Genomic DNA, 27,263 nt, shown 5'->3' with positions numbered 1-27,263 from the left:
TTAGTGTGTGATTTTTTTTGTTTGGGTTTTCAGATTTGTGAGCTTTGGGGTTTTTTTTCTTTCTGCAGAATACTTACTAAGAGGCCTTAAAAATATGGGGAACTAACACTTGGCACTATGTAAACAGGGAGAAGAGAGCCAACGGCTTTTTAGAGCATTCCAGATGTGTTTCTTAATGGAGAGAACATTTTGCCTCTGCAGGAGGGTGAAAGTAGCTGTCTGGATAAGGTAGGCTTTATTTGCATGTTACCCACTGTTTAACACACTGTTTCTCAGACTTTTGCTAGTGCCACCCTTGGATTTACCTTGAATTTATCTGTATTCACTTAATCTCCCTGGGTCAAAATAGATTTTACCTCAGCCAAGAAGTAGCTAACTGGTTTTAGTCATGTTTTGTGAAAATTGCTGCTAGCAGTTTTGAGGTATTCTTGCCTAAAAAAACCTTTTGAGTTTTGAAGTTGGATTTTAATATAATCTTTGTTATTCATATCCAAAACATATTTGAAAGGGAGCTATATGCAACAGAATATCTGAGGTGGTGAAATAGTGGTGCAGTGCTGTAAAGAAACTGTGGGAAAGGTGAGACGAAAGGCAATTTTTTTGAGTGTGATAAGTAATCAAGAAAGATTATATATACCATTTGTACCTTTTTAAAAAGCTGAAAATATTGCACAGGCTATTGTGAAAGGTGACCCAGCAGTGGAGTAGCAATGGGTAAGAATAGCAAAAGGAAGCAACAGTAAGTATTTGGGGTCTCAGACCAAAGCCACCAAGAACTCTTGGTGTGGTCTCTTCAGCTGGTATAAACAGAGTGCTTAGAGGCTTCACATCTCTAAAGAGCGAGAGCTTCATCTACTAAACAGATGAATTCTGCTGTCCTTGAACAAAAAACAGTGGTGCAAAATCTGAAAGGGAGATTAGTTTGCTGCCTCATCAAGTCTGTGATGCTGTAAAAGGATTGGATTTACATATCCAAAGAGCAGTGATTTCTCCTATTATTGATTACTTAGGATTTTCAACTTCATGGTTTTTGTGTTGCCCTAATCGCCACTACAATGGTATTTAGCTAAAACTCTATACGCAATTTCATATGGGATGCAAGGGAAGTATTGATCATTTCTAATGGGCCAAAATAATTAAATGTAGTTTCTGAGTGAAGGCTCATGGTGTTTATGCTTTCAGTGAAAATTCCTTGAAATTTAATACGGTTCTTTACTACCAGATATTCTTGGATCTAAAACTTTTTAAGTTTTCTGCCCTGTGGAAAATGTATTTGCATCTTAATTTCTTACGGATAGGTTTGTTGACTGTTTATCCTGATAACAAATAGCTTTCTTCTGTAACTAAGCAAACTTCTCTTCAAAGAAATCTATCAACATTTGAAGGTTAGACCTTCAGCCTGACTTTCCAGTTAGATTCATCTCTACATATATGTTTTAGAATCACAGAAGGGTTTGGGTTGGGAGGGCCCTTTAAAGATCATCTAGTTCCAAACCCCCTTTGGGACATTTTTCACTGTATAAGATTGTCCAAAGCCCCATCCAGCCTGACCTTAGACACTTCCAGATGTAGAATGGAATTTTGCATAATGTAAACTTATCTTTAGAATAATTTCTCTTCTCTTGTGAAATTTTTATTGCATTACCCTGTGGAAAATGTATTTGCATTACCATTATGAAGGACTCTTAGATATGTTTCAGTTTCACTGAATTTCTCAGAAATTAGGGAGCATAGCGTGAGCTTCTACCTTGTGACCTTCTGAATTGGTACTTCCTGTTGCTGTGTGTGGTTGCAGCCATGAACTCTGCTTAAAAACAAGAGTATTGATCTGTTTCGGTGACTGCACGACAGTCTCCAGGTCTGATTCAATTCAACATTGAGCAAATGAATGCAATATGATAATTGGAATAATAACACAGTTTCTTACTCAGATAACATTGCTGAATGAATTTACAGCTGGGCAAGCCGTAACACCAGATGGCACTATTTGGTGAGCCTCTGACCTGTGCCCAGGGAATGAGTTAACTGGTTTTGGCCTATTTTATGAAAATTCAATCTCTTTTCCCTGAAAAGTCATTTAAAAACTCTAAAAGAATGAGTGTTTCCAACTGGAAGTTAAAAGCAGACCACCCTGAAGAAATTTTTTCCATCTTCTCAGAGAGATCAAAAATATGTTATCATTACTTGGTTTACTTAATGGTTAGCTTTGGGAAGATATGTGGCTCTTGTAAATGTCTTGCCACCACATATGCCTGTCTTTATGGATACTTCTTGATAGCTTCCTGAAGAGAATACCTATGAAGGTATTTACCACTTTGGGACTTGAAGTATGTGGCAATCCGAGTCTCAACTGCGTGGCCCAGGTGAATTTCATTAATATTTGTCCAGGAGAAATAAATATTTTCTGAAATGTGTATTGTATCAGTGCTTGTGTTGGTATTTTTAAGTTCTTTAAAAAAAATCAGTGGGCTGTATTTGGAAACTAGCTGTTTATATTACAAGCATTAAGAGATTTTTTTGTATTATTGAAGTCCACCTTAGTTTCTGGATTCAGGAGGCTGTCTATTAGTGATCCTGCTTTTCACCTCTTTGGGATAGAGAAATTATTAACCAGCTCCAAGTTCAATACAGGAGGAGATGTACTGTTTTGGTTTTGACTTAATGAGTTTTGTGGCAATTTAAAAAAAAAACAAACTTGTTGCATGTAGAGACTGTAGAGGCAAAAAGCTGATCTACGAATCACTGCTTTGCATTATCTCTTTATTAACCTCTGGTGCTGGTGTGCAATCTGAATACTCAAAGTAACAGTCAAGAAAAGGAGTCCTCTTGCTTTGTTAAGGTCACAGGTTGCCCTGTTGGGAACAGCTGTACTGAAACATAAAGGGCTGCAAGGCCTTTGTTTAACACTGTATCCCACTCACCTCTAGTTCACCAAATATTCCAGCAAGCAGTGGTTTCATTCATAGGTCCTTATGGCTTTTTTTTTTATGTCTACACTTCATGGTTGCTGAGGCTGTTAAATGATGGTTGGCACTTGGCTTCCAGGTGGTCATTGCAGTTACATTGATGCCTCTTCAGGATTCACTGATGCATGCTGATAAGGTGTCCTTGGTAAGTTAAATTCTTAAATTGTCACTCTTTTTGGTAGTTTGGTTTGACAGCAATCTCATTGCACAACACAGTCAGGCCAGTAAGTCAACATTCTTCAGCTGAATGTCTTTCTGATATAAAGCCACATATGGTTTGCATTTTTCTCTGTAGAATCTGCCTCAGCACAGTGTTATCAATTCTAGACTATGCCATTTCCTTAAGAGTTTTCCTGAATCTGTCTGTTCAAAAACATTAATGTTGAGTTGTTCACAAATGTACAGAAAATCAAAGTGGAGGTACTGTTTATTTCCATAATATTAGCTGTTAGCCATGTGAATATGATTGATTATACAGAATAAACTACTTAAAGAAAATGGCAAAACAAGAAAAAATAGAGGGCCAGATTTTTCCTCTGAAAGTATAGTCCTATGTGCTCCTACATCATGTGCTCCAAATTAAAAGTTTTATATAAGAGGGGTAACGTTTGCATCCTGAAACTAAAATACTGTTTTCATTTTTGCATGTTAACAAATAAAGCTTTGTCCAAAATAAGAAAAGGAGGAAGCTCTGTAGAAAGGTTATCCTGAACCAAAAGCTGGAACATGTGACATGTAAACTGCTGTGTAGCTGACAGATGAGGTTGAATATAAAAATGTTATAGTCAGTATTTTCTTTATAATGAATGAAATCAGAATTCTGTTTTCAATCTTTGAACTTCATTTGAAAACCTTTACTTCCTTTTTCCCCATTACTCATGATTTTTGGCCATTTTAAGTGTTGACTCTGTAGGATTTAAATAAATTCTATATTGCCTGTAAACCTACAAGAAGGGAGGAATATCTAGCAGTAGAAGGCTGTTTTTAAACCAGTAAATTCAAGTGTAATGCTTCTGTTACTTTCAGTTTGGACTGTAAATTGTAAGAAATATCAGGAAATTTCACATATGGTATGTTTCAAAAAAGCTGCACCAAAGTTATTTTAATAAGAAAAATTAATGCATGAATTATTTAAAATAGTTGGTGCAACTGTTCCTGTTAACTAATCCAGGCACTTGGAAGGCAATTACACTGAGCTTTGACAACATTGCCAACCCAATGCACAGTGCCTTATGCCAAAAACTATTGTTGTTTTATTGACCACGTTCACCATTACATATGCATATGAAAAAACAGAAGCATTTTCATCGGGATTACCCTAATAGCATTAAGAGATTATTTTTTAAATTTCCTTGGAAGGAAATTCACTTAAATGAGATTACTTATTACTTGACTGGTTTCCTATCATGCTGCTATGTTTAGGTAAGTGGAGTCCATTAGAGTATAAAGTTTTTAAAAAAACTGATTTTATACATTAATGATTTCAAATAAAAGAGAAGTACTATATTTGTGCACGGCTTCTTTTGAGAAAGTTAAGTCGATGTTCTGGTTAGGAGAGATAACACTTTTTGTCCCTCTTGGTGGCCCCCCTAGTGTCACCATTAGTTGCTAATTACTTGCAAACAAATAAACAATTAACTCCTCGTGCCTCTTGGTGGGAGAGTTTTCATTGACATGCTAAAACTTTCTAATAAAAGATTTTAATTAATGACGTTGCAAATCCAACCCCCTTGTCAACATATCTATAAGGAGGACTTGTGGAGAAACGCAAGTACAGTGTACATGCAGTGCTGGCTGGAGGTGAAAGCATGGCAAGTACATCGCTATGTGCTGCTAGTACATCAGCATCTCAGAATCTTCGTACAGTGTCTGGTTTTGTAGAAAATAAAACCACACAGTGCTCGTTTTCCATTGAAAGTATTTTGGGACTGGAGCAGAAAAAAGATGTCATTCCAGCTGTGAAGCCTCACAGACCATGGATGGATGCATGCACCAACTTGGGCAAGTTTTTACTCCTTTAAAAATTTATGTATTTTCATGTTTCTACTGAAAACCAGTTAATTGAAGCTCTCATTTCCTTGCTTTTTCTAGTTTTAGGTGACGACAGTAATCCCCATCTGCAAATCCCTGTTGTTTGCTATGAAAATCCATTATTTTGTGCTAACGGTAATCCAGTGCAAGAGGAAAAAGTTTTGAAATGTGAAAAATATTTTTCAGTCACTGAGAGGCTATCTTTCAAACGAGAATTGAGCTGGTACAGGGGCAGAAGACCAAGAACTGCATTCACTAGAAACCAGGTAGGGATTTTCTCAGTATTTAATAAATGAATAAGGATGTGGTTTAGCAAAATGTTGGTAGAAGCCTATAACAGCTGAGTAATTCAGTATCATGTACCTCTGCAGAGAGAAAGGTAATCAGGAACTAGTGTAAATTAACAGTCATTTTACTAATTTCAGCAGACCGGTGTTTATGCATGGAATCAGAATTCTGCAAACACTGCTTGGAAGTCTCCTGTTGAACAAACTAAACTGTTTTTTATATTTATTTTCTTTGTTACTGCTATGAAGGTAGTGATTAACTATCCAACAAGTGTGTTTTAATCTCCTCAGATTGAAATTCTGGAAAATGTTTTTAAAGTGAACTCCTACCCTGGCATTGATATTAGAGAAGAACTAGCTAGCAAATTAGATTTAGATGAAGACAGGATCCAGGTAATTAAAAATTTATTTGAACTTTTCTGTAATTCCATCTATATATACTCTGGTTATATAAGTAAGTAGTTTTACAGCAGTAGCAATAATTCTAATAATTTCAATTTAAAACAATGTACATTTATACACGTGGTATGCCTTCAATGATTTTTGAAGTGGAAGCCTTTGAATTCCTTCTGAAATCTTAAACCTTCTTCCATCCCGCTGATGAGGTATTCATCACTGTAGTATTTCCATATCTGCCCTGTTAATCTCTAGTTATCATGTGCAGAACTTGATATTTGCTTCCACATTTTAAAGTCATGCTTATATTATGCTTGTCACCATATCTGAAAAACAAATTTGAAACAAATACTGAAATAATTTGTATGAATGTCTAATTATTTTGTGAGACTATCAGTAGAGCATGCATATGTTAAACCAGTGTTTGAGCCTGTGTCTTCATCTGGCCAAAGGCAGATTCTACTCAGGGACTTTAATTAGTGATTTCCAAGTAGTTCAATGTGATAAGAAGCATACCATAGACAGTAGATTTTGGGCTTCACCTTGATGTTCATTAAGCTTTTGATGAAAGTATTATATTGGGGTTGATGGGAAGTTTGATGATGTGATTAAGTGAGCAGGTGAAGAAATGACACCTAAATACTTGTGTGTGAATTCCATGTGCTCAGGATTTTCCAGGGTCTGATTCAGTGTCACTGAAGTTAATATTAATTTTTATATTAATTACAGTGAAGCTGGTCCTCATTTTACAGTTAAGTTGGGGTATTATTTTCGTCTGTGGTGTTAAAATTATTGCAGGTAGCTACATGGCACCATCTACAGATTTTAAATGTAGTATTGAACTTCCAAACTACAGTCATTACACAAAATACTGTGAAGTTGTGTGAATATTTTTAAGTTTCAAAGCTTATTCTGCTTGCAGTGCTGTATTTCTGAAAAGCATGCCTTTTCTTTCAATTTTAGATCTGGTTCCAGAACCGTCGTGCAAAGCTGAAAAGATCACACCGAGAATCTCAGTTTCTAATGGTGAAAAATACTTTCACCTCCAGCCTGCTAGAGTAGAAAGGATGGTTTGCTGTTATGGTACTACAATAGAACCCGAAGACTTATTGAAATTTTCATAACTTGTTTTAAGTAATGATGATATATTAATTATTATTTTATCCCCAGATTTGAAAGTTTATTATAATTTTCATTCAAATAAACTGTAAATACTTGAAATATTATTATAAACTACTTTTTGTGGAAGAAGTGAACTTTTCCTATATATTTTAATAAATATTTTCAGAAAAGTTTAGATATTTCTGCAGCTTAAAAAAAATCCAAACCCTAGGTTGCAGAAGATTTTCAGCTACTGTGAATTACTGCAGCTTAACTGAAGACAACTTAACTTCATGGTTTTAAAAAATTCTGTTTAAAGTCTGAAATACACAATATGCAAAATAGATTTTGCTACCTGAAAAAGATTGTGCGTTTCATTGGCGTTTAAATAGGTTATTTACAAAGAGTATGATAGTTTTCATAAAGAACATATTTTTTAGAAAAAGGTATCTCAAATAGAAGGACTAGTATTCAACTGACTTTAGAGTTTGAACAATTGTTTGGTAAAAAAAGCTGAAAATTATGATCTTTTTTATATAATAATTAATTTGGGATATTTGTCTGTTTAATACTTAAACTTGGATATCTCCTCTCTTGTCAGTGTAAGTGTTCCAGTTATAGAAGTTGCCCTATTATCTTTTAATGACGGAATGCAGCATTTCACAGGATCAAATCAGTTGGGACCAGACCAGATATCCAGATCACTGCCATTAATTTTAGGGTGTTGAATTCATTTTTATCAAACAGAACGTGTAAGTTATCCTTATACTTGGTATTCAGCCAGAAGTCAATATGCATAAGGAGAGCCTTATGTGAAAAATCACAACTCTTCAGGGCCATGATGTAGGAAAACATTGTAAGTATGGGTTTACACTGTTGCTTGTTCAGCAGAGCTTTAAGGACTTACTTGAGGTGTTGGTGTTCTTCAGTGAGGCTTCAGCCTGTGTTTCTTACTAGAGATACATTCTACATGGGCCCAGCTGTATATACAAAAAATTGTTTTGTGTTAGGCTCATGGTTCAGCAGAAGCACTGACTTTAAATGATATTTCAATCTGTAAATTAAAATAAACCAGTAAATCCCAAAGAATTTAGACATAAAGCTTTGCTAATTGGGTTTTCCCACTTGGCTGATGTGAAAAAAAAAAAGTTTTATTTTGAACCAAAACTGTATTTACAGTAGTCAAAAACATCTGGACTGTATCATTTAATCTGACTTTCAAAAAAAAAGAACACAGGGAAAAATTATGAAAACTAGGGAGAAGAAATTATGTGAGTGCTTATAACATTCAGGTTGATTTTATCTAATTCAGAGTGTAGATCTCAGACTAACTATCCCACACTGAAGGAATGCCTACCTACTGAGTGATGAGGTTGGTTTCCACATTTCTTGTGGAAACAGTTTTGCTGTATGCAAAGTACTTTGATGTTCTCTGGAGGAAGAACTTGAGCCAAAGTCTTCAATCTACTTACCTTAGCCACCAGGCTCATTCAATCTGACATTCAGCTACTACGAAGCCAGTTAAGACATGGAGGACATAGAGGTCAGTGTCATTGTTAATACAAGCTAAATGTAAATAGCAAAAAAGGGGAAAAAAACAAATCCATAGATTTTTGTGTTTCAGTAGTGCAAATACAGTTAGATGATTCTTTACTTGTGCTTTCTTGTTTTATAATAATAAAATAACAGTTCGTTTTTTTTTTTTTTTTTTTTCTGGCATGTTACTTTCCATGCAATATATTCTGAAGAAGAGGTAACTTAAAAATTTTAAAGACCTGTCTACTGCTTCCAGACATTTTTTGATTTCTACATCTCTTATAACACATTCTGCTTTTCTTTCAGTTTGTATTCTTTCTCAGGACATCTCTCTACATTTCAGTTGTTTCAATGGATGATTTAATGTAGCTTTGCTGAATGTTTACAAGGCATTTCAAAATGCAGTTAGTTTAGGATTTTACAAGATAACCTCATACTTGTTATATCATGGACAAGCCAAGTATTGCTCTTAATTTCTTGATGCTTGTATCCATAGTATCTGCTGCCCTGTAGAATGAAAGGTAAGTTTGAGAAAAAGGGGTAATAGAAAAAACTTAATTGTATGTTGACTCGTATTAGAAAAAGCTAAAGGAAGGGATGATCTAACTTAAGTTCTTAGTTGATACTTTGAATGATAGGTTGAGATATAAGAATTTAAACAAAAAACTTCTATATGTTTTCTGAAAAATATTACTGAAAAGCTGCATTACTTTAGAACCAGATTACAGGTATTTGCCATTTTCTGTCTTTAACGTTCTGAGCTCATTGTCTTCATTTTTATAGAATCCTTAAATCTTGAATTGTTTGACTTTGCTCCTGGAAATCCAATTTTAGTGTGAAAATATCAAACTTATCCAATATTAAAATGTTAATTATTCTTGCTTTGTTGGATTCAGGAAATAACAGTACTAACTAAGCTTCTCTTGTATCCTTCATTCAAATATAATTAAGAGAACATTCACAAATAAAGCAATTTACATGGAACCAAATCCATTAGGAATAGTTTTTAGAGAAATTGGAATCTCAATTCGGATACCTGCCTGATCTGGTAAAGGTAAAGACAATATTTGGAATGCATGAGTTCTATTTTGTTTTTCTTCTCACCTCAAAACATATATTGCCCATTGTTTAACCTTACTGCAGGTAATTTGAAACTATTGTCTCCTTTACTGCTGGAAACAAGGTTTCCAGCAGCAACAGATTAGACTAATCTGTACAGATTGATGCCTAAGAACCTTACTCTATTATCTGGCAAATACCTAAATACACCTAATGTCTCTTACAATGGAACTTGTCTCAAGTGACGGGAAGTCTGACAAAGCAATTTAAGAGCAGTAGAATAGTAGCAGAATAATAATAGCACCAGTCCTGCTATCCAGCTCTCAATTAGCAAATGTTACTAGAAGGATGTAAGATACTAAGATTGTTTAAGGGCATAATTGCATTATTTGCTTCATCTTGGTTTATCTTGTTCTTTCCAGAGTAAATGCATCAACAAGTTAAAGGAGAACCTCTAACTTTACATTTATACCTACTTTGACCAGCATGAGTTTAACTTGTGGCCATCGCTTTCTCAAATACATCTGAATTTTTTTCCATCTTAGTTTGGATTTAACAGGATTTTCTAATCTTATACTTCCTGATAATACACAGCTTTCTGGGCTACTTGATAATAATATACTCTATGTGATCTGTCTAGGCACGGCCAGTCTGAATAACGATAGTGGGTGAGGCTGTCAGAAGAGGCCACCACGAATGCTGAAATCTGGTCCCACTCCAGTTTTGCATACTTTGCCTTGCAGTGTTTCTGTTTGCCTGTCTATCCTTCAGAACTGTGATCAGAAAAGTCTCAGTCTTCTTGGTTCCTGTTCTGACTTAAGATTTGTGAAGTCACAACCTCCTTTACATCCAGCCATGTTGCTTTGCATTGGCTCCAGTCATCATTTGATCCTGCGATAAACTGATAAATTTACCAGGATGGTGAAAAACTGGCCTAGCAAAAAACCTGGCTAGTCATAAAACATCTCACAGCATCCATCAACAGCCACAATTTAGGCTAGGATCAGGTTGATAATGGGCTTCTGTCACAAGCTGTAATGGCACGTAAACATTCTAGTAGTGCTTTCCTGAAATAGGTCCAGTGCCTGTGACCCTAATCAGGATGCTGGGCTGCATAATTATTTGTTTTAAATTGATGATGTTCTTTTAATTAGCGTCTCTATCTTAAAATATTTTTCTAACCTCAAACTTCAGCAATGCCCAGTGCTGTCAAAAGAACCTCCACCTATGTTCATGGTGTAAAACCAGATTCAAATTCATTTATACCAAAGAGGCAATGCTTACAAAGTTCCGTTGTTACTTGCAGCATACATAAGAACATAGTTTGAAGCTTAGTCTTTAAATTACTCATGTTAGCACCGAAAGCCCAGATTTAGAATACCATTCATTAAATTGTTTAAATCTTGGAATTTGCAATTAGTTCATCAAGTCTGTGCTTACAAATAGCAAGCTAGCACGCCAGGAGACTATATGTTATAATTTTCCTGGTGTGCTTTTTATAGTTGTATGTAAGAAGAATAATTCTGTGCTCATAATATGAAAAGGAAATGTGGCTTTAAAAATCGTCCAGCGTTTATGTGACTGGATTTAACAGGAGACTTGCACAAAAGTAGCATAAAATCATTTGCAAACACCTTCAGTTTACTAAACATGAAATTAAGCCAATTTTAAACAGTTGAGATTAACTCTTAGGGTTAACGAGTAATCATAAAATAAAAGCTTTTTAGGAAATGGTTGTTAAATAACTTTTTTTTAAATTATTCCTTGGATTGACTTAGTTTCCCTCTCAGTTGTTGGGTTACTCTTTGTCCCTTCGTTTTAAAGGACTTACTATTGCATATTTGGATGGGAAATAGAAGGTATTTTATTTTCAAAAATACTTTTGAACAATGGTGATTGACCTGGATTATTATTTTGTGTCCTGTTATTCGTGTCATAGGTTCATCTTGTCTCAGAATCCTATTCTGTTACTTTTATTAGAACTATTTAGAACATCTCATATACTTATTTGATAATGGAACAGTAAAAATACAAAGTACTAAAGATCACTATGTGAGGAAGAGCTGGGGCTGTTCAGCACCTTGGGGGGGAAAGATCCCATCTGATTGAATTACAAAGAAAGTTCCCGCAGTCAGAATGGGCAAACAGGATTGTTAGTGAGGGAGAGGAATCTAGGGCTGTTGAAGAACCATCAGTTATAGATTCCCCTGTGGAGGAATAGTCCCTTGACTTGCATGACATGAAGGGGAAAGGGTTGACAGAAAATGTGTAAGACCAGTCTTTCTATTTTGGGCACCCAAAGCTGATATTGGCGTGGACCAGCCATATTTTCTTAGACCAAGTCAGGAGAATCTCAGAAAGTATGAAGTGCTGTATTAGCATGGCACAGTATTACCATTGCAGTTTTGCCTTCTTAGATTGACTAGCAAAATAGAAAACTAATCATGTATTTGTTGAGTTGAGAAGCAGCAATAAATTGAATTTCTTCTAATATCTGTTTTTGCAGGATGGTGGTTATTAGCAATGAGGTAAGAACATGATCAAAAATGCTTAGGGAAATACAGATTTTGGGGTAGTTGTGGTATAATTGCTGATGACTCCCATACCACCATGTATGTTTTATATTTGATCATATGAGTGTGGTATGGTGCTGGTATTAGAGTGATAAAACAAGTGGTGCATTGTCTGTGCCTTAATTTAGAAAGAGAAAAAAAAAAAGAAAAAGAAGAACAAAAAAGCAGTGAAATAATAGATTTTTCAGATGTGTTTTGATCCATGTTGTGAATCGGTGTAAAGTCTAGTGCCTTCAGCAAACAGAATATCTTTCTGTTGATTCAAACTGAGCGCAAGTAATGCTTATGATACCATTTTCAAACACAGTCATCTGTCTGGCTTGGGATGTTGTAAGGATCTGCATGTGTGGCTTGTAAATATGATCGCATGCCTGGATCAGGAGGGAAATACATATTCCCACTTTTGGGATGTACAGTCCAATGTTTTGTTTTTCCTAGCTCCTAAACCAGGTTTTCCTCTGCCACTGTAATGGCTGGAGAACCCAATGAGTATCTATCACTCTTTTCTTCAATGTTGTGCAATTTGGAAATTTAGCTGGTGGTATATGATAGTCCCCTTCATTAAAAGTTATATAGGTTATTAATCAGTATACAGTTTTTGGAATTTGCCATTTTTTAATTGCATACGTAAGAATGTGTTTCAAACTCATTACCTCATTGTGACCTTTTTTAAAAAAATAATCTGTAACCTGGCACTAACTTCGTTATTGTACCTTATTTTTCTCTAATCCTTTCTTGCTCTTTTAACACTGAAGTTTTATTTTACTAGTCCATGCCATTTTACTACTCTGAAGGTGAGAAGTGCCAGTCCAGAATATCTAGACTTTGGGACAGTCTTTTGTCTATGTATAATCAAATTATGGTTTATATGTTAAATAAATATATATTTTTTAATGATAGATTTAATACTCCTTTAGTATTTAGAATTGCATTGCATCAATTATAGCAATACTCCAAATCTTGGGATTCAGTTTCTATGAATGATGTCATATTAACCAAATTAAGAAGATAGTAGATCAAATAATCTGCATTAAAGACTGTTGGCTATATATTAGCTGCATCTTACATACCTTCCTTTTTCACATTCAATGTGACTTTAAATTCATAAATTTTGAAACAGAGCAGTTACTATTTGAAATGCCTAGAAAAATGCTGGGCTGCTTTTGCCCTCTTGTGGCTAGATTTTATAACTGCAGTCCTACATGTTTGCATTTTGAGTAAAATCTGCAGGCGTGAGTTGGGCTGTGGGTAGACAGAACGCCAGCAGGTGACTAACTATTCTAATTGTTGTACAAACTTTGTGACCAGACTTATACTGTACATGCATACAGATGCTTGCGCTTGGGCCTGATTTTCTGAACTGGACCTAGTGAAAATTGGTGGGTGCTTAATATTTTTGATTGTCTGAACATTCATTAATAATTAGCTATTATCTTAAGAATTCAGTTTTGGGCAGACAACCTTCTAAAATCTTGCCTCTCAATTAGTTTAGGCTGCTTTCATGAGTATATGTTTATAAGACTGCCCAGCATAGTCAATTTGTGGTAGCAGAAACATTTTACATTCCCGAAAGCATTTGACAAAGTGGCCAGTAATTCTTGAAAAAACACCCCTTATAGTTTAAAACTTAGAATGACTTCTGGTACAATATCTACTAATATAATTCTTCTGTGATAATAAATACAATGTTGACAATGCAAGGATTTGCCATGCGGAAACACCTATTACCACCAGACTTCTCATTTATCATTGTTTTACCACATTGAAGGATAGAAATTGTTTTGTGCTGTTTAAATACTGTACATTTCTTAACAGTTTGTCTTGAATTTCAAAGTGTTCAGTCAGGGTAAAATAATGAAAAATGTGATAGTATTCACTTTAATTTCTTTCTTGATTCAAATAATTGTAAGTTACCAGATAGATCTTTGGATATGAGGCATACAGTGAAATGCAGTTCTCTCACATCAGAGTTGGAACAGCATCTTATTCCGTGCTACAGGATGTGGCTAGCTGACAATATAATTGCAAATTGCTCTAATTCATTTTGACAGAGAAAGGAAGTCATAGGGAAGCATTCTAATGAGGCAAAAGCATTGTCCTTAGAATGCAGTTGGCTATGGCTAGATATTTTTGTGAAACGTAAGTTAAGTGGAAAACCTCTTTTCTTCTAGACATTCTTGTTTAAATGAGAAAACTGATCCAATCTTTCCCTTCTTTCCTCTCTAAACATATGATGCTGGGCAGTAAGTTTTATCACAGATTACAGTGTAGTAAGAGTGGTCTTTTCAGTGATTGTTATTATTATAATGTAATTCAAAACAAATAATAATTATCTATTGTAACTCATCATATTAACATGAATTAACTTTCTATGTTAGTATTAACAAATCTTGTTCACCGTGTTTGATCAGTTTATTATTATCTGCATATTTATCTTACTTTTTCCAAAAATAATCACCTAACTCAATCCTGGTATACAACTGCTTCAAATTTTTGTTCTAAAAGAATGTGCCAGACTGTAGATAAAAAGAACCTTGAGTTTGTTTGAGAGGTAGAGCTGCCAGCAACAATTGTCATTCCTAACAGGGCCCTTCCTCTTTTTTTTAGCCCAGTCTTGTAGAATTGCTTTTGTAAATCTGCTATAAATTGTTTTTAAATTCTTCTCTGAAATATTGTTATGTATCTATCATATAAACAAAGATTGCAATTTCCATAGGCTTCCAGCCTTTTTATTTCCTTTCATTTGTGTATTTCCCTTAGTGGGAGTAGAATGAGGTGCTATTGACAAAGTGCTTTCCAATCTTCTTCCATAATGGTCACACAATAGCAAGATTTTTAAAAAATTCTTCTGGCCATGTTCCTGTTGTTCTGTAATGGTATCTGTTACCAGTGTCTCTGTGCATTTTAATTACAAAAATCTTCAAAACATTTTCTTTAGCCTTAATTACCCTTAGCTTTTGGCCTCAAATAACAAATGATGTCATCCTGAAGTGTTTGAACAAATACCTCTCCTTCCATTAAATGGGAAAGGGTTTAAGGCAGGTTATGCTCAGTGAGGGGTCCCTTAGTGTGCTAGGATTAATTTTGCAGACATTGCCACAGGATGCTGTTGAATTTCAGAGTAGACTCTTAAATCAGGTTAGGGTTGTTCCCCCCACCAAATCCCCCTCCCCCATAGATCCCTGCAGAAGGAAAATGTCAAGATGTCTGGATGGAAAGTATTGTGCTGTAATAAGAAAAGGTTGAGATTAGAAGTAAAACTGATAAACTTTTATAAAAGCTTTATTAACATTTCTAGCATTTATTCAAACTGCACTTTGGGGATCTTGATTTGCATTTTTAATATTTGATTGAGATAAAATGCCTATATTGAAGAAAAAAATAAATTGAACATTAAAAATTATTCAATTACTGCTAAAGAATAAAACATACATAACTTTGGGGATAAAGTTGTTGATTTGGAATATTCAACAGAATTTGTATTGAAAAATGACTCTTCCATGCAATTTTAAATTTTCTTTGCATCACAAATCTACTTTTCTCTAAAAGTCCAGTTTCATATTACATCTAATCCGGTATAACAGAAGACTGCTGCTGAAAGATGCGGTCCTGCCCTGCTCCCTCTTTTCTCAGAAACAACATGTGGCCACAGAGGGAGTCAATTCAGCATGCTTTTGGAGCACAGAGGAGTGTATTTGGTGGCATATCAGTAAGTTGAGTCATCTCAGAGAACTGAGCTGTCTGCTCCTTTATTATATTCACATGAATAAACAGATGCAAAACTAAACAGAAATACAGAGAGTTGACATTTGGCTGCAAATGTTCTCTGCCAGCAGAACAAGCTGGCCTGTATACAATACAGAGAACTGTGAGGTCTGGGGAGTGGTAATATTATATGAAGATTTGCATCCGTGGATCACTGATAAATTGTTATTTTGACGGTGATCAGAGGTAATTTTCACATAATGACTGTTTGGTTTATTTTGGTCAGTTCCTTTTCACCATGACTTACATCTGATGTTAACTTCAGCCTTTAGGAATATAGGACTGAAACTTTCTTGGTCATTAAGTGCAATTTCCTGTAGAATACATTAAGTCATCCAGAAAGGTCACAAAACCATTCGCTCCATATTCTGTGGACTCTATAAGCCTCAAAACATCCCCAGACACCTAAAGATAGACTTGAGATTTGTATGAAAAAACATCAAACATAACAGTGTGATATAAAAAGTGAGCAGGAGAGAAATACTACTGCTAGTACACTACAAGAGGTTCTGTAAGGTGTAGCTTATTCAGCATTGAAGAACTGGGTGCTCAATTTCAGAATTTGTTGCAAAGCATCTGGATATAGAAGTGGTGGCTGCCAGTGTCAAAGCAGAATTCATGCATCTAATTCCACTTTCAAGTCCCATCTGGACACAGCAGCAGCTACTCCAGAAGTGCCAATAAATGTTTGGACACAGCAGGAGGCAGCTGGCTGCCAGGACAGCATGCTGTGCTCTTTGCCACTTGCAAGATAGAAGCAGCCACTTGGATGGAATTGCTCTGGAGGCTGGATCTGGGCTCCACGGCCCAAACTATTTTAAGCAGAGGCTGGTAACGTCTGGATGACCTTAGGAAGTAGAGTGTGTGTCTATAGAAAGCAGCAAATTAAAAACAAGAAAACCTACACCCAGGGGTCTTTTCCTGTCTTACTAGGGGGCAGAGTCTTTCCTGACTCTAAATCTAATTATTGCTTTTGCCTTGAGCATGTGTGCAAGACATAAAAGCAGGCATCTTTATGACTCAGTGCTCAAGTTTCCCCATCTATAAAATGGGACCAGTAATGCAGATTTTCCTTTCAGAACTCTGTTTTTCACAAATTTTTGGCACATTTCTCAAGGCCTAATGATTTAAAAGTTGCCTTGAACAAGATAAGTATTCATAACAATTGATAGATTTGATTCAAATTTCAGTTGATTTTTATGGCCTGGGGTCACTGTCTTACCAGTTGAAACGCTTTCACTTGAGTTTAGCCAGATCTTTTGAAACTACGGCATGTTATAATATGGAAGATTCCATCAGAGTAGAATTTTTGGGACCCTTGTCACTGGTGGGAATGTTCATGCCCTTGTTGAGAGTGTCCACATCCATTTCACACTTTCTAATTTCATTCTTAAGGTTTCATACTAGAAGATCTTCCTTCTTCCTTTTTATGCTAGATGTTCATTCCATAGGTAAACCATCCCCATGGAAGCGGGACACTTTAGTTTAAGTGGTTATTTTCAAATTATCTGGTTTTCTGCCTTCTGTTATCTGTCAGATCAAGTTCCAGTAGACCCTCATATTGTGGGTTTTCTGTTCTGGGACCTTATTTGTGCTTTTATGGAGAGTGAGATGATACTTTGTGACTCCAGACCTGTAGGAGGTTTCTGAAATGCTGCTGTCCTTTTAGCGTACTGTTTGCTTGGTTCACTGTAGCTCATCCTCATTTCCAAACAGCGGGTGGTGTTTCTCTACAACAGAAGTGTAATATTGCAATAGTCGTGATTGTCTGACTAAGCTGAATGCTTCTACAAGCATGATGCATGCTTTCTGGCCCAAAAGCGAGCTGTTTTCATAACTCCTTTTGAGGTCAAGTTTGGTCTTTCTTGGGAGAGATTTCAGTGCTAGAAATGCAAAGTATGGATAGAGCATACAGCTTCCAACTCTTAAGAAGGGATTTTTACTGAATGACAGAAAAATTTGGTAGGGAATTTTTAATCATATTATCAGAATTTTTTATTACGTAAGTTTTTATTGGAACTGCTGAGTTCTCACTGTCCCCTCCATCTGGGAACAGCTGCTCAGAAAGGGGAAGGAAAAAAAAAAATGTTTTTTAGCTTTAAGCAAGAAGGTAGAGTGGCAACCAAAACCAGCTGTAGAATGCGTGATATTGAAACCCATGACACTTGGATATTATGCATCCTATACTATTTGGAAACAAGAGACTGTTGTAAAAAGGACAAAAGAGCCTACATAAAAGTGGAGTCCCCACAGCCACTTTAGCCCTTACATTAGCTAGGAGCATTTTGGAGAATCTAGCTAAAAATGTTAACTGCTGTCATTTGATTCCCATCTCTCCCCTAACCTTTTCCACAAAAGATTTCAGTTGAAATTATTCTAAATGCATGCAAAGAAATGAAAAACTACTGTATTCAGTCAGTTCTTATGTTAGTAAGTTGGACATGGTGACAGTATGGAAAGAAATTTTTTTTAAAGTGTGTCATTTTGTTATTAACTTAAGCTGGTCTATTGGGAAGGGGCCATCAACACTGATTTTGTCAGGTGGCATCTTTGCTTTGTGCTAATAAGTTTGAGGTCTTAGTAAATAAGACAGATCATTTGCTGGTTTCTGGGTACTGCCAATGTTATCAGTGGTAGCTGAGAGTTCTTCAGTTTTTTTGCTACTTAGGAAATGTCACTGTTCATTATATCTCTTTATGTTAAAATCATTGTAGGCTAATGCATCAATAGTACACATAATGCTAATATTCCTCTTAGTTCCCACTTAAAAATTTCAGGTTATCCAGCAGTTTAGATCTCTGTTAACAGAAAATGCCAAACAGGTTACTCCATAGTTTAGGAGATGTGTTTGCAGATCAGTGGAGATGTGTTCAACAGGGAGTCATTGCTTGTCGTAGGTGGTTATGGGCAGCAGAGACATTATTGTCCTGTAAATTGTACATATGTCTTGCTTTCTTTAGCCATGATATTGTGTTGCTTTATGTCCTTTGTAATGCATTAAAACATCAAAAGACAAGTTCTTTATAGTTTTTATACAGCCTGACTTAAATAAAAAAAAAAAAAAAAAAAAAAAGGCTTATATAGTTTTCAAGCCTGTTTGGTCACTTCTGAGTAATGCAAGGAGAAAGTAAAGCAAGAGTACCCAGATAGAAGTGTATGGTGTATAGTGAAGAAATGTGTGCTAGACTTTACTTCTAGTCTGGCATATACTCAACCTTAGAGAACACTGTAGTATAAAACTAGTGAAATTACACCTGTAGAATGAGTAGTCTTAATATTCCCTTTTTCAGAATTCCAGCCTGCAGGGGAAATGGAGATCAAAAGTAAACATCACGGGTTCCCAGAGCCTTAAAAGGACTATGGCCTAATCTCCAATTTATGCTAAACGATGTTTAATGGCAAGAATGTAATTTCTGTTCATGTCACAGCGAAGGGCTATGACCATCCTGAAATCACAAACCTGTTTTCAAAGGTAACTGTGAGTGCAAGAACTGTGATTCATCAGCTTAAACAAACAGTTTAAAAGAGTTTTATTGTATTATTTTTGCCAATAGTCACAAAGGAAACCACTGTGATAGGTGTAAAACCAGTACTAGTTTAAAAATTACCAACTAGTCACGCTTCCTTTCAACTGATTGGCTTAGCGGTGTGTTTGCATATTGATTTAATCCAAACCATAATGTGTTTTATAATGCTGGTGGATTTGTCTATTCCATTAGGATTATGTTTTTGTCTAGTATTAATCATAGCAACAGAATGTGCTAAAATCAAAAATTTAAAAAATAATTGGAGTCAAGTGATGTCAAAAGTGACATATAATGTGGCCCTGAGCTACCTGATCTAAAACTGAAGTTAGGACTACTTTGAGCAGAGGGTTAGACCTAATGACCCTCAGAGGTCCCTTCCAGGCTGGATTATACTGTGGTTCTATGCTTTGGAGGAGCCTTGGGCTTCTTCATCTCTTAGGTGATTTTGAGAATTTCAGGCAAGGGCTTTGTAGTTGATATAATTCACTGCTATGTCAGAGCAGCTTGCATTTGAAATATATTAGTAATGTGATTTCTTTTTAAGAAAGAGGTTTTGGTCAAAACCTGTAATACCAAAACTAACTGTAGAGACTCCAATTGAAAAAGCTGAAATATTTGTTGCGACATGCAACTTCTATTGCATTTTCTGCAATTGAAATTCTATGATAGCATATTCTTCCAGCTTGTCTTTCTTAATATTTCATGCATTACACTTTATTTGTTGAAGGTTTATGATCCATCTTTGGCCTGTGGCCCTGATCTTGCCAAGTACTTGGACCGTACCACTGTGGTTCATGAAGATCAGACCCGTTAGCCAGGTGGCCTCTACCCTTTCCTGCAGGAGCAAGAAGGGAGCCCAGACGCGGGGGTTACCGTGAACTGTGCCCAGTGCTGCAGTATCTGGATCAGCAGCTACGGTATCGCTCCCAGGGAAGAGCACCGGGGAAGCCGATCCCAGGTACCGGCCGTTATTTTTCAGGGAAGCCTCACAAACCCGCCGTTGGGGAGGCCCCGCGTCCCCGCTGCTCCGGGGGAGGGGTGCCGGGGGGGGGGGGGGGCGTCAGCGGCAGCCCCCGCGTCCTGCCGACGCCCATTGCGGCTGCTGGGGGCCGCGCCCTCCCCCCCCCCCCCCCCGCCCCGTCCCGGGCGGGGGCGGTGGCGGCGGCGGGGCCGAACCCTGGGCCGGGGCCCGGCCGAGGAGGAGCCCCCCCGCCCCCGGGCCGGCGCCGCGCATGCACAGGGCGGTGGCAGCGGCCGCCCCCCGCCCCCGGTGCCGTCGCGCTGCCTGGGCGCTGCGGGGCTGCTGGGCTGGCTGCGCACCATGGCACCGGGGCTGGGGCTCGGCTCCTTCCTCGTCGCGCTCGTCGCCTGTTTCGATGGTCAGCGGGTCGCCGCGGCAGCCGGCGGCAGGAGGGGGGCAGCGACCGAGGCTTGCGGAGGGAGGGTGAGTGCAGTGCAGCGTTGCTCCTCGGTTCCCCTCGTGGGCGGGCGTGTGTGTGTGTGGAGCGGGGCTTTTTGCGCACCGCAGTGTTTGAGGGGGAGATGCTGAGAGTTTTGCAAGTGTCGGGGTCTGGGGCGCTGCCCCGTGGGCAAGCGGCCGTGGGAGCGGTACAGGTGGGACGGGCACTTCCCCGGGTGTGCGAGGAGGCAGCGGGCTGCCATGGAGGGGAAAAACGTCTTCTACAACTAATAAAGCTGCGCCAGGGCTTTGCATCTGGTAGGTAATTTGCGGCCAGGAGAGAGGGTGACATTTCCCGGGAAGGGATGTTTACTGGTTTCTCGCCCGGGGGAGGGAGGCATCTTGTAACCAGCGAGTGTGAAGAAGTCACTTAACAGTCCTTTACCACCAGCGCTCTCCCCTTCCTTAAGTCGACCTGTGCTGCGAGAAGGATAAAAGCGATCACTTGGGCTTTGTTATTTTAATGATTCGAGGCCGGCTTGGGGTTTTAGCTTCAGGCCTGATCATTATACAGAGGATGTAGGAAATTTCCGAAAGGGGGAAGGGGGGAGGAAGGTGATAAACGTTTTGTTACTGGTCTTTGCCTTTTGTTCCTGTTTCTGGTGTGTTTTGCTGTCAGACTTTTCTTGATTGCTTTTCCCTTTTTGATATTTTTAAGTAACTTGAGTTGTGTGGTTTTGTTTTTTTTTTTTTCGTTTCTCGTGATGTCTAGTTACAAATTTGTTTGAAGCGTGGTGATCCAGCAGCACTGGAAGGAACACAACTGACTTTCATTGCTTTTCCTTTTTGTTAGAGTGTCACTAAGGATTTTCTTGGTTTCGGATCAGATCTTTTGAGAACGTTACTGCAACACACAGTTCAGAAGTTTGTAGGGCGTAGTTTAGAAAGGCGAAAGCATTGGAAAATGTGTAGAAGAGTATGGAAAAACAAAGCTCAAGCCCTGATAAAGCTTAACACCTAGATAGTTAGATGGAACTGTTGGAGGTTTGGACTCCCCTATTAGGTCTTTTTAACTGAGAATTAGGAATAAAATCTCTTGGCTCAGTGTGTCTATTGTATGTTTCACCAGATGTAGGCAGGATACTCCATAGGCCCACAACGACCACTGTGTGTATTTCTGTTAAGTTTTGCATCAGGTATTGAATAAACTATCACTGTTGAAAGTCCTAACACTTGATTAGTGTATTTTGATGTGTACAGAAATATGCAGATGAAGTTTGTATTGGATTTATTTTTGCTTACATAATTGATGTCGTTGTGTGTATTAAATCTGAATGTACCACAGTACAATTCTTTTAATAGAACTATGTTGACTGGCTTTTAGATCAGTAAAAATTACACTCTTTCTAATTAGGATAAAAAAAACATTTGTCTTTGTTGCTTATGAGAAATGTAACACTTCATTAAATATTTGTGCTAGTTTTCTGTTATATTTTCAGCTTCAAGTTCAGACTTCCCTAACCAATTTATTGGATGCTTTGTCTCATTTTTCAGTTATAATTTCATAGTCAGATTTTGTAATACCAGACTTGCTTATGATTGCCTACATAATCCAGGCAGGGCAGCATTTATTAGAGTTATGACTGCAGGATAGTACCCATTGTCTCAGTTATGTGGTATTTTTCTTGGTCTGCATGTAAGTTTTGAGTAGACTTGACATACTATTAAATGACTGATGACCCCTCTAACACATTGTCTGCTCTGGAGCAGGGTTGCCTTTGAAGTAGTACCCTGTAGGAAGTAAGGAGACTATTTGATCTATTAAAATTCCATGGTATTTCCTCTGTTTAACCACAGGCCACTTCCCCTCTGCCACTCTAAACACTGCAGGGACACTGACTGATTGAAAAGACACAAGCCCTGGAGTAATTGTATCCTATTCAAATAGATATTCTTATTGCAGGTTATTTATAAGTAGTGTCTAATTAATGTATGTTAAGGGAACGAATAAATCGTAACTATATAGAGAAAGTAAAAATGTCTAGATGGCATTAAATGAAGCAGTTGAATTGAGGTAATTCTCAATGGCGTAAATAATCTAGAAAAATATCAGTTAACTTTTAATAGTTGTTTAAGGAGAAATAAAATGTAGATAGCTGGGTGTTTATATGTACGTTAAGATACAGACTAATGTTAGATATTTTTCTCTGCTAAAACTGTGAATGTGTGGTACACTTCCCAGCCTGATGATTTTTTTTTTTTTTTTATTGTATGAGTGTTGTTCTTGAAAATCTCCATTTCATCTTGGTTCATTTATACAAGTAATGCTCATTTGCCTTTCACTATACAAAATACAGTTTTAAGTTTCCTCAGTGTTTTGTGTCAATAAAAGCTTGACTTGAGAGCGTATTACTGGACTGTGGTTAAAAGAATGTGATGAGGAAGTATTTAATGTTTTGGTTCATAGCTCCTGAAATTATTCTTAATAGCCAATGTTTTCAAAACTAAAGTCTTTGGGTGTGATTATTGTTTGTTTGTTTGTTTTACAAGTTCCACTGCAAAATATATGCCTGTATTAATCGCCTTCTCTAGTAATACTCGAGCATTTGTCTTGCAAGCTCAACATCTGTCTGCAGCAGGAAAGCAGTTAGTATCAGGATGAGTATCTTAACATTACTGTCGCTAAGATTTATCAGTGATTTCAGTGGGTCTAGGATTTTAAAATTTTGATTGACTTTGCTAAGTCTAGGATTTCTTACATTAAAATTTCTGCTAAACAGAATGAATTTCTACACCTAATGTTCTTTTGGATTATGGTAGAACGTTTGCTTAAAGCAGAATAGTATTGCAAAGTAGCTTTCCATGTGGATGTTCTTACTACATCATATGCGTACATTTATCCAGAAAAAATAAATCGGGGAAGGGCCTCTTAATCTACAATAAGTATGTCCACATGGGGAGCTATTCTGGAAAAGTAGTGTCTGAATTTTTTTTCATCCTAGAAACAAGCCATGAGGTGTACAGAGAAGGCAGACTTGGGCTCTGATGATGATTTGAATATATTTCAGATTCATTTATTCAGTGTTAAACACATGAGCAACTTTACTTTCAAGTTGTTTTGTACATTCTAAAGGGACTACACACATGAGTAATTTTTTTCATATGTTTAATTCCTCTGAAGTTTCTGGCACTGAACCGTGTTCAGTATAAAGCTTAAATTTAATGAGACTGTATGATGAGAAAAAATAAATAATACAGCATTTTAACAAACCTCTTTCCCCCCCGCCTTCTTGTTAGCAGGGAGTTGTAACTTCCTTTGCTCTGCTAAGCAAAGCTGATCAGACATACTAGGGATCTCTGTTCCCGTGCATTCTCCCCTGAAATTCTCCCTGTGTCATCTTTTATGCTCTTTACTTAAAGAGCTTTCTATTTCCTCTTCTCTTTCATAGCAGAGACTCTGAAGATCCCCATTTCCTACCATTCTGCTATCAGGAGCTCTGCCTGTCTAATTATTCTTTAGGCTCATGCCTGCTATGGGCCTGCATTTGTCTCCTTAAGCATTCCTCCCAACACACACTCACTCTTCTCTACAGCTAGGATTTTTCTAAGCACGGAGCTAAGTCATACTGAAATAATTTTCCCAGCTAAATATATGTTTTGGTAACTTTATGTAGGAGGAAGAATACCCTGAAAAAATTATAAAAAAAAAAATACCAGGGTTTAAATTCCTCCCTTTATTTCTTATTATTTTCTATCAGTTCAAAAATCAGATTTTTCTCTTGCAGAGTACTGAAAAATTTTAAAGGGTATGGAGCAGAAGGCAGACTTCAGATGAAGCATGGGGGAAGGTGTTAATGTTTGCCATCAGGGGATTCTTTAATCTATAGACAGTTCCAGAGCTGGTTGAAAGCTCTGCAGACCAGATGCCAGCAGTTCTGTAGCTTCCATTTTTTTCTGCTTTTTTAGTATCAATAGATTTCTCTCTATTGTCATGCAGAGCAATGTGATAGTATTTTAGAATTGATTAGATGTGTCATTTAAAGCTTAGTGCGTTTCTCTGATGAGATATAATGCAACATGTTGAGTGCAAGGCTTTGCAAGCATGGTCAGTCATGCAGGTAGGCATCTCTATTATTTTTGTTTAGCTTAGAATTTGGCTTCAAGATCCCTCCAGGGTTGTGGGATTTTTTTTTGCAGTTCCATTTATCAAGTAGTGTAGCATAGACTGTGACCCCATGTTTACTCCAGTGTCAAAAAGCATTGATGACTGTCTGCATATTTAAGTTAATTTAAAAATTCACAATGTAGCTTAAGTATGTTATTTAAATAAGCAGATGAATGCTTCCTCATGAACTATGAGGTTATACAATTTAGTGTTGTGTTTTCAAAATGAGCATTCAAACACACAATCTAGAGAACAAAAGTATGGAAACATAAGCCTGCTTACGTAATTGAAACCAACTCTCAGTATTAACAACAAAAATGTGTATTTCCTTATATGTTTGTGTGAAATGGAGAAATTTGAATATGATGCTAATTCATAAGCTGTCGATTTAACAAGGTTTCTGCAACTGAAGTATTTCAGGACTATTACAGATTTTCTGTCTAGATCCTGTCCCTTAGTTTAGACGTTTAATTCCACTCACTGTGTTACTTCCCTTCAAAATCTGATTTTGAGTAAGTAGAAGTATAGTAATTACTGTATCAGACTTCTTAATTTAAAATCTTGAGACATTTAAGAACAATTTCTGCTTTAATAGATTAATACCGTATAGTCCACTGATGAAAAGATGTTAAGCACTCATGATTAGATACTAGCTTTTCTTTAGTTAATTATTTGATAATGTTAATATAACATGGATGTTGCTTAATTAAAACTACAACATTTAAAGGGTGTTTAATAAGGACCAGCTGTCTTTTCCAACAGATCAGTCTGAAGATGATGAAACAAAGCTTTGATGTGAACTTGCCTGCTTAATTCTGCTCAAAGGCAGAATATTAGCCATAAATTTAATGTGTTTTTTTAGAAGTAAACAAAATGAGTGTGAAGTATTACCAGAGAACTTTCAAGCTTGAATACCATTTTAAAAAGTAAAAACATATTTTTATTTTTAAAGTACAATGCTTTGGTTTTCATATATACTGCTACCAGTATAATGAAGTCTGTTTGAATTATATTTTTTTTCTGAAACTTTATGTTAATGATGATGTTTCTATATCATGTGTTGTTTTTGCAAATGAACATGCTTAAATACAGCACACATAGGAAAACACGTACAAGTAATATCAAATACATGGATGCTTATTTGTTATATATTCCCTATATTAATTATGAAAAAAATTTATGGAAGTGCAAGTTACAGTAACTTAAAATATGGAACTGTGGCTAGATCAGTACATATGAAGTACTTAATTTTAGGTTATAGTAACGTGAAACTTTATTTAAGGGTCGAAATTAAAGGATTTTATTCTTCTATGCATACAGTATTTTACAATTGTTACATTGTCCAGCTGTTTGTCTTTTCCAGCTCTTCTTAGTAGGAATCACCCATCTTGACACCTAAAACTTCTACATGATTTTCTCATAAAGACTTTAACCAGATATACACTTACTGAAGTAGTGAATATATGCTTATACCAGTGATGGATAGACTCATTTCTGCAGTTTTACTGCAATACTTATTTAACAGAAACATATATATTATCACTTTGGTTATCCAACATTCTGCCAGCCAAGCCAAGTTACAAATGTGTATTTTAACATGCTTGAGCCTATTTTACTTAATAAATTGTACTTTCAACATCATATCTAAGACAGAGTTTCTAGATTTAAAAAAAATATTGGTGACCTCCATGGATTGGAGAAAATGCCCCTTATCAAATGGGTGTACTGGTGTAAAGCAAGCAGATGTAATTTTTGGAAGCGAGTCAAACTGTGTACACAGTAAATATTAAGGAACAGAAGAAAGTATTAAGAAGTATTTCTTAATTGTAAACTGCAGTGGTTGTGCAGTTTTCTCTGCGTCTATGTATATCAAGCGTTCTATCTTATAAATTACTTCTTGTTTGCCACCAAAACTCCGAAAACTAATAGTAAACCTATTTCTAATAAATATGTGCATTCTTAATGCTGTATTTTCTAAAGGTTATAAATACTGTATAAATGCAGCTTCCTAACTGGTTTTGGTTTTAGCCTATCAGCAGTGCTTTTACATCTGGCTTAAAAACACTTTGAACACAGCCTTTCTTAATGGACTGTGTGTATAAATAAGGGCCTGAGTTTTGTTTCTGAGAAGGGCTTGAACTATCTGACTTCACAGTGAAGATGCAGCTGATGAACCTTCATCAGTGTTGGAGTTTTTCCTAAGCCTTCTAGTAACACCGGCTTTCAGTGGGTCTCTGCTTGCCAAGCTTTCTGTCTTACATATTTCTTTGCTGCCACTGACACTCAGAAGCCAAGCTGATACCTGGTGTATTAACCCCTCTGTTTGTGGGGCCTGTTCTGTTTGGCAGTATCGGTCGAATACCCCTAGGAGATAATGTCCAAATGCACTGTTTCTTGACTGAAGAATAGCAGTGGGCTTCTGGTTAATTTATGGTGTGACTGCAATGAAGAACATGAT

The 27,263-nt window shown here is 36.8% G+C and overlaps 2 protein-coding genes across 5 annotated transcripts in view; both read left to right on the top strand.

Moving 5' to 3' along the window:
• The first annotated feature begins 140 nt into the window (after window positions 1-140).
• On the top strand, window positions 141-7,055 carry HESX1 (HESX homeobox 1). Of its 2 annotated transcripts, XM_042799681.1 has the most exons (6): window positions 141-228; window positions 3,046-3,111; window positions 4,716-4,967; window positions 5,058-5,263; window positions 5,576-5,677; window positions 6,644-7,055. In XM_042799681.1, exons 3-6 carry the CDS (start codon window positions 4,775-4,777, stop codon window positions 6,740-6,742), a joined length of 600 nt encoding a protein of 199 aa, XP_042655615.1. In that variant the 5' UTR covers window positions 141-228; window positions 3,046-3,111; window positions 4,716-4,774; the 3' UTR covers window positions 6,743-7,055. The 2 variants fall into 2 exon arrangements, with proteins under 2 accessions (XP_042655615.1, XP_042655616.1); XM_042799682.1 differs by lacking the exons at window positions 141-228; window positions 3,046-3,111 and having other exon boundaries at window positions 4,390-4,967.
• IL17RD (interleukin 17 receptor D) overlaps window positions 160-27,263 on the top strand; it is a 69,664-nt gene continuing 42,560 nt past the window's right edge. The window contains exon 1 of one of the 3 annotated variants that reach the window (XM_032984331.2): window positions 160-228. Coding sequence is in view for 1 of the 3 variants with exons in the window: in XM_032984328.2 (XP_032840219.2) it covers window positions 20,563-20,685 (123 nt within the window). In the remaining 2 variants the exon portion in view is untranslated. Of the gene's footprint in view, window positions 229-20,062; window positions 20,200-20,508; window positions 20,686-27,263 lie in introns of those variants that run through there. The other 2 variants (XM_032984330.2, XM_032984328.2) reach the window with 2 other exon arrangements.

Source organism: Tyto alba, unplaced genomic scaffold (assembly GCF_018691265.1).
Source record: "Tyto alba isolate M040663 unplaced genomic scaffold, T.alba_DEE_v4.0 Super-Scaffold_3, whole genome shotgun sequence".
Lineage (NCBI taxonomy): Eukaryota > Metazoa > Chordata > Aves > Strigiformes > Tytonidae > Tyto > Tyto alba.
The sequence above is the reverse complement of the archived record's forward strand: the minus strand, read 5'-3'. Positions and strand labels throughout refer to the sequence as shown.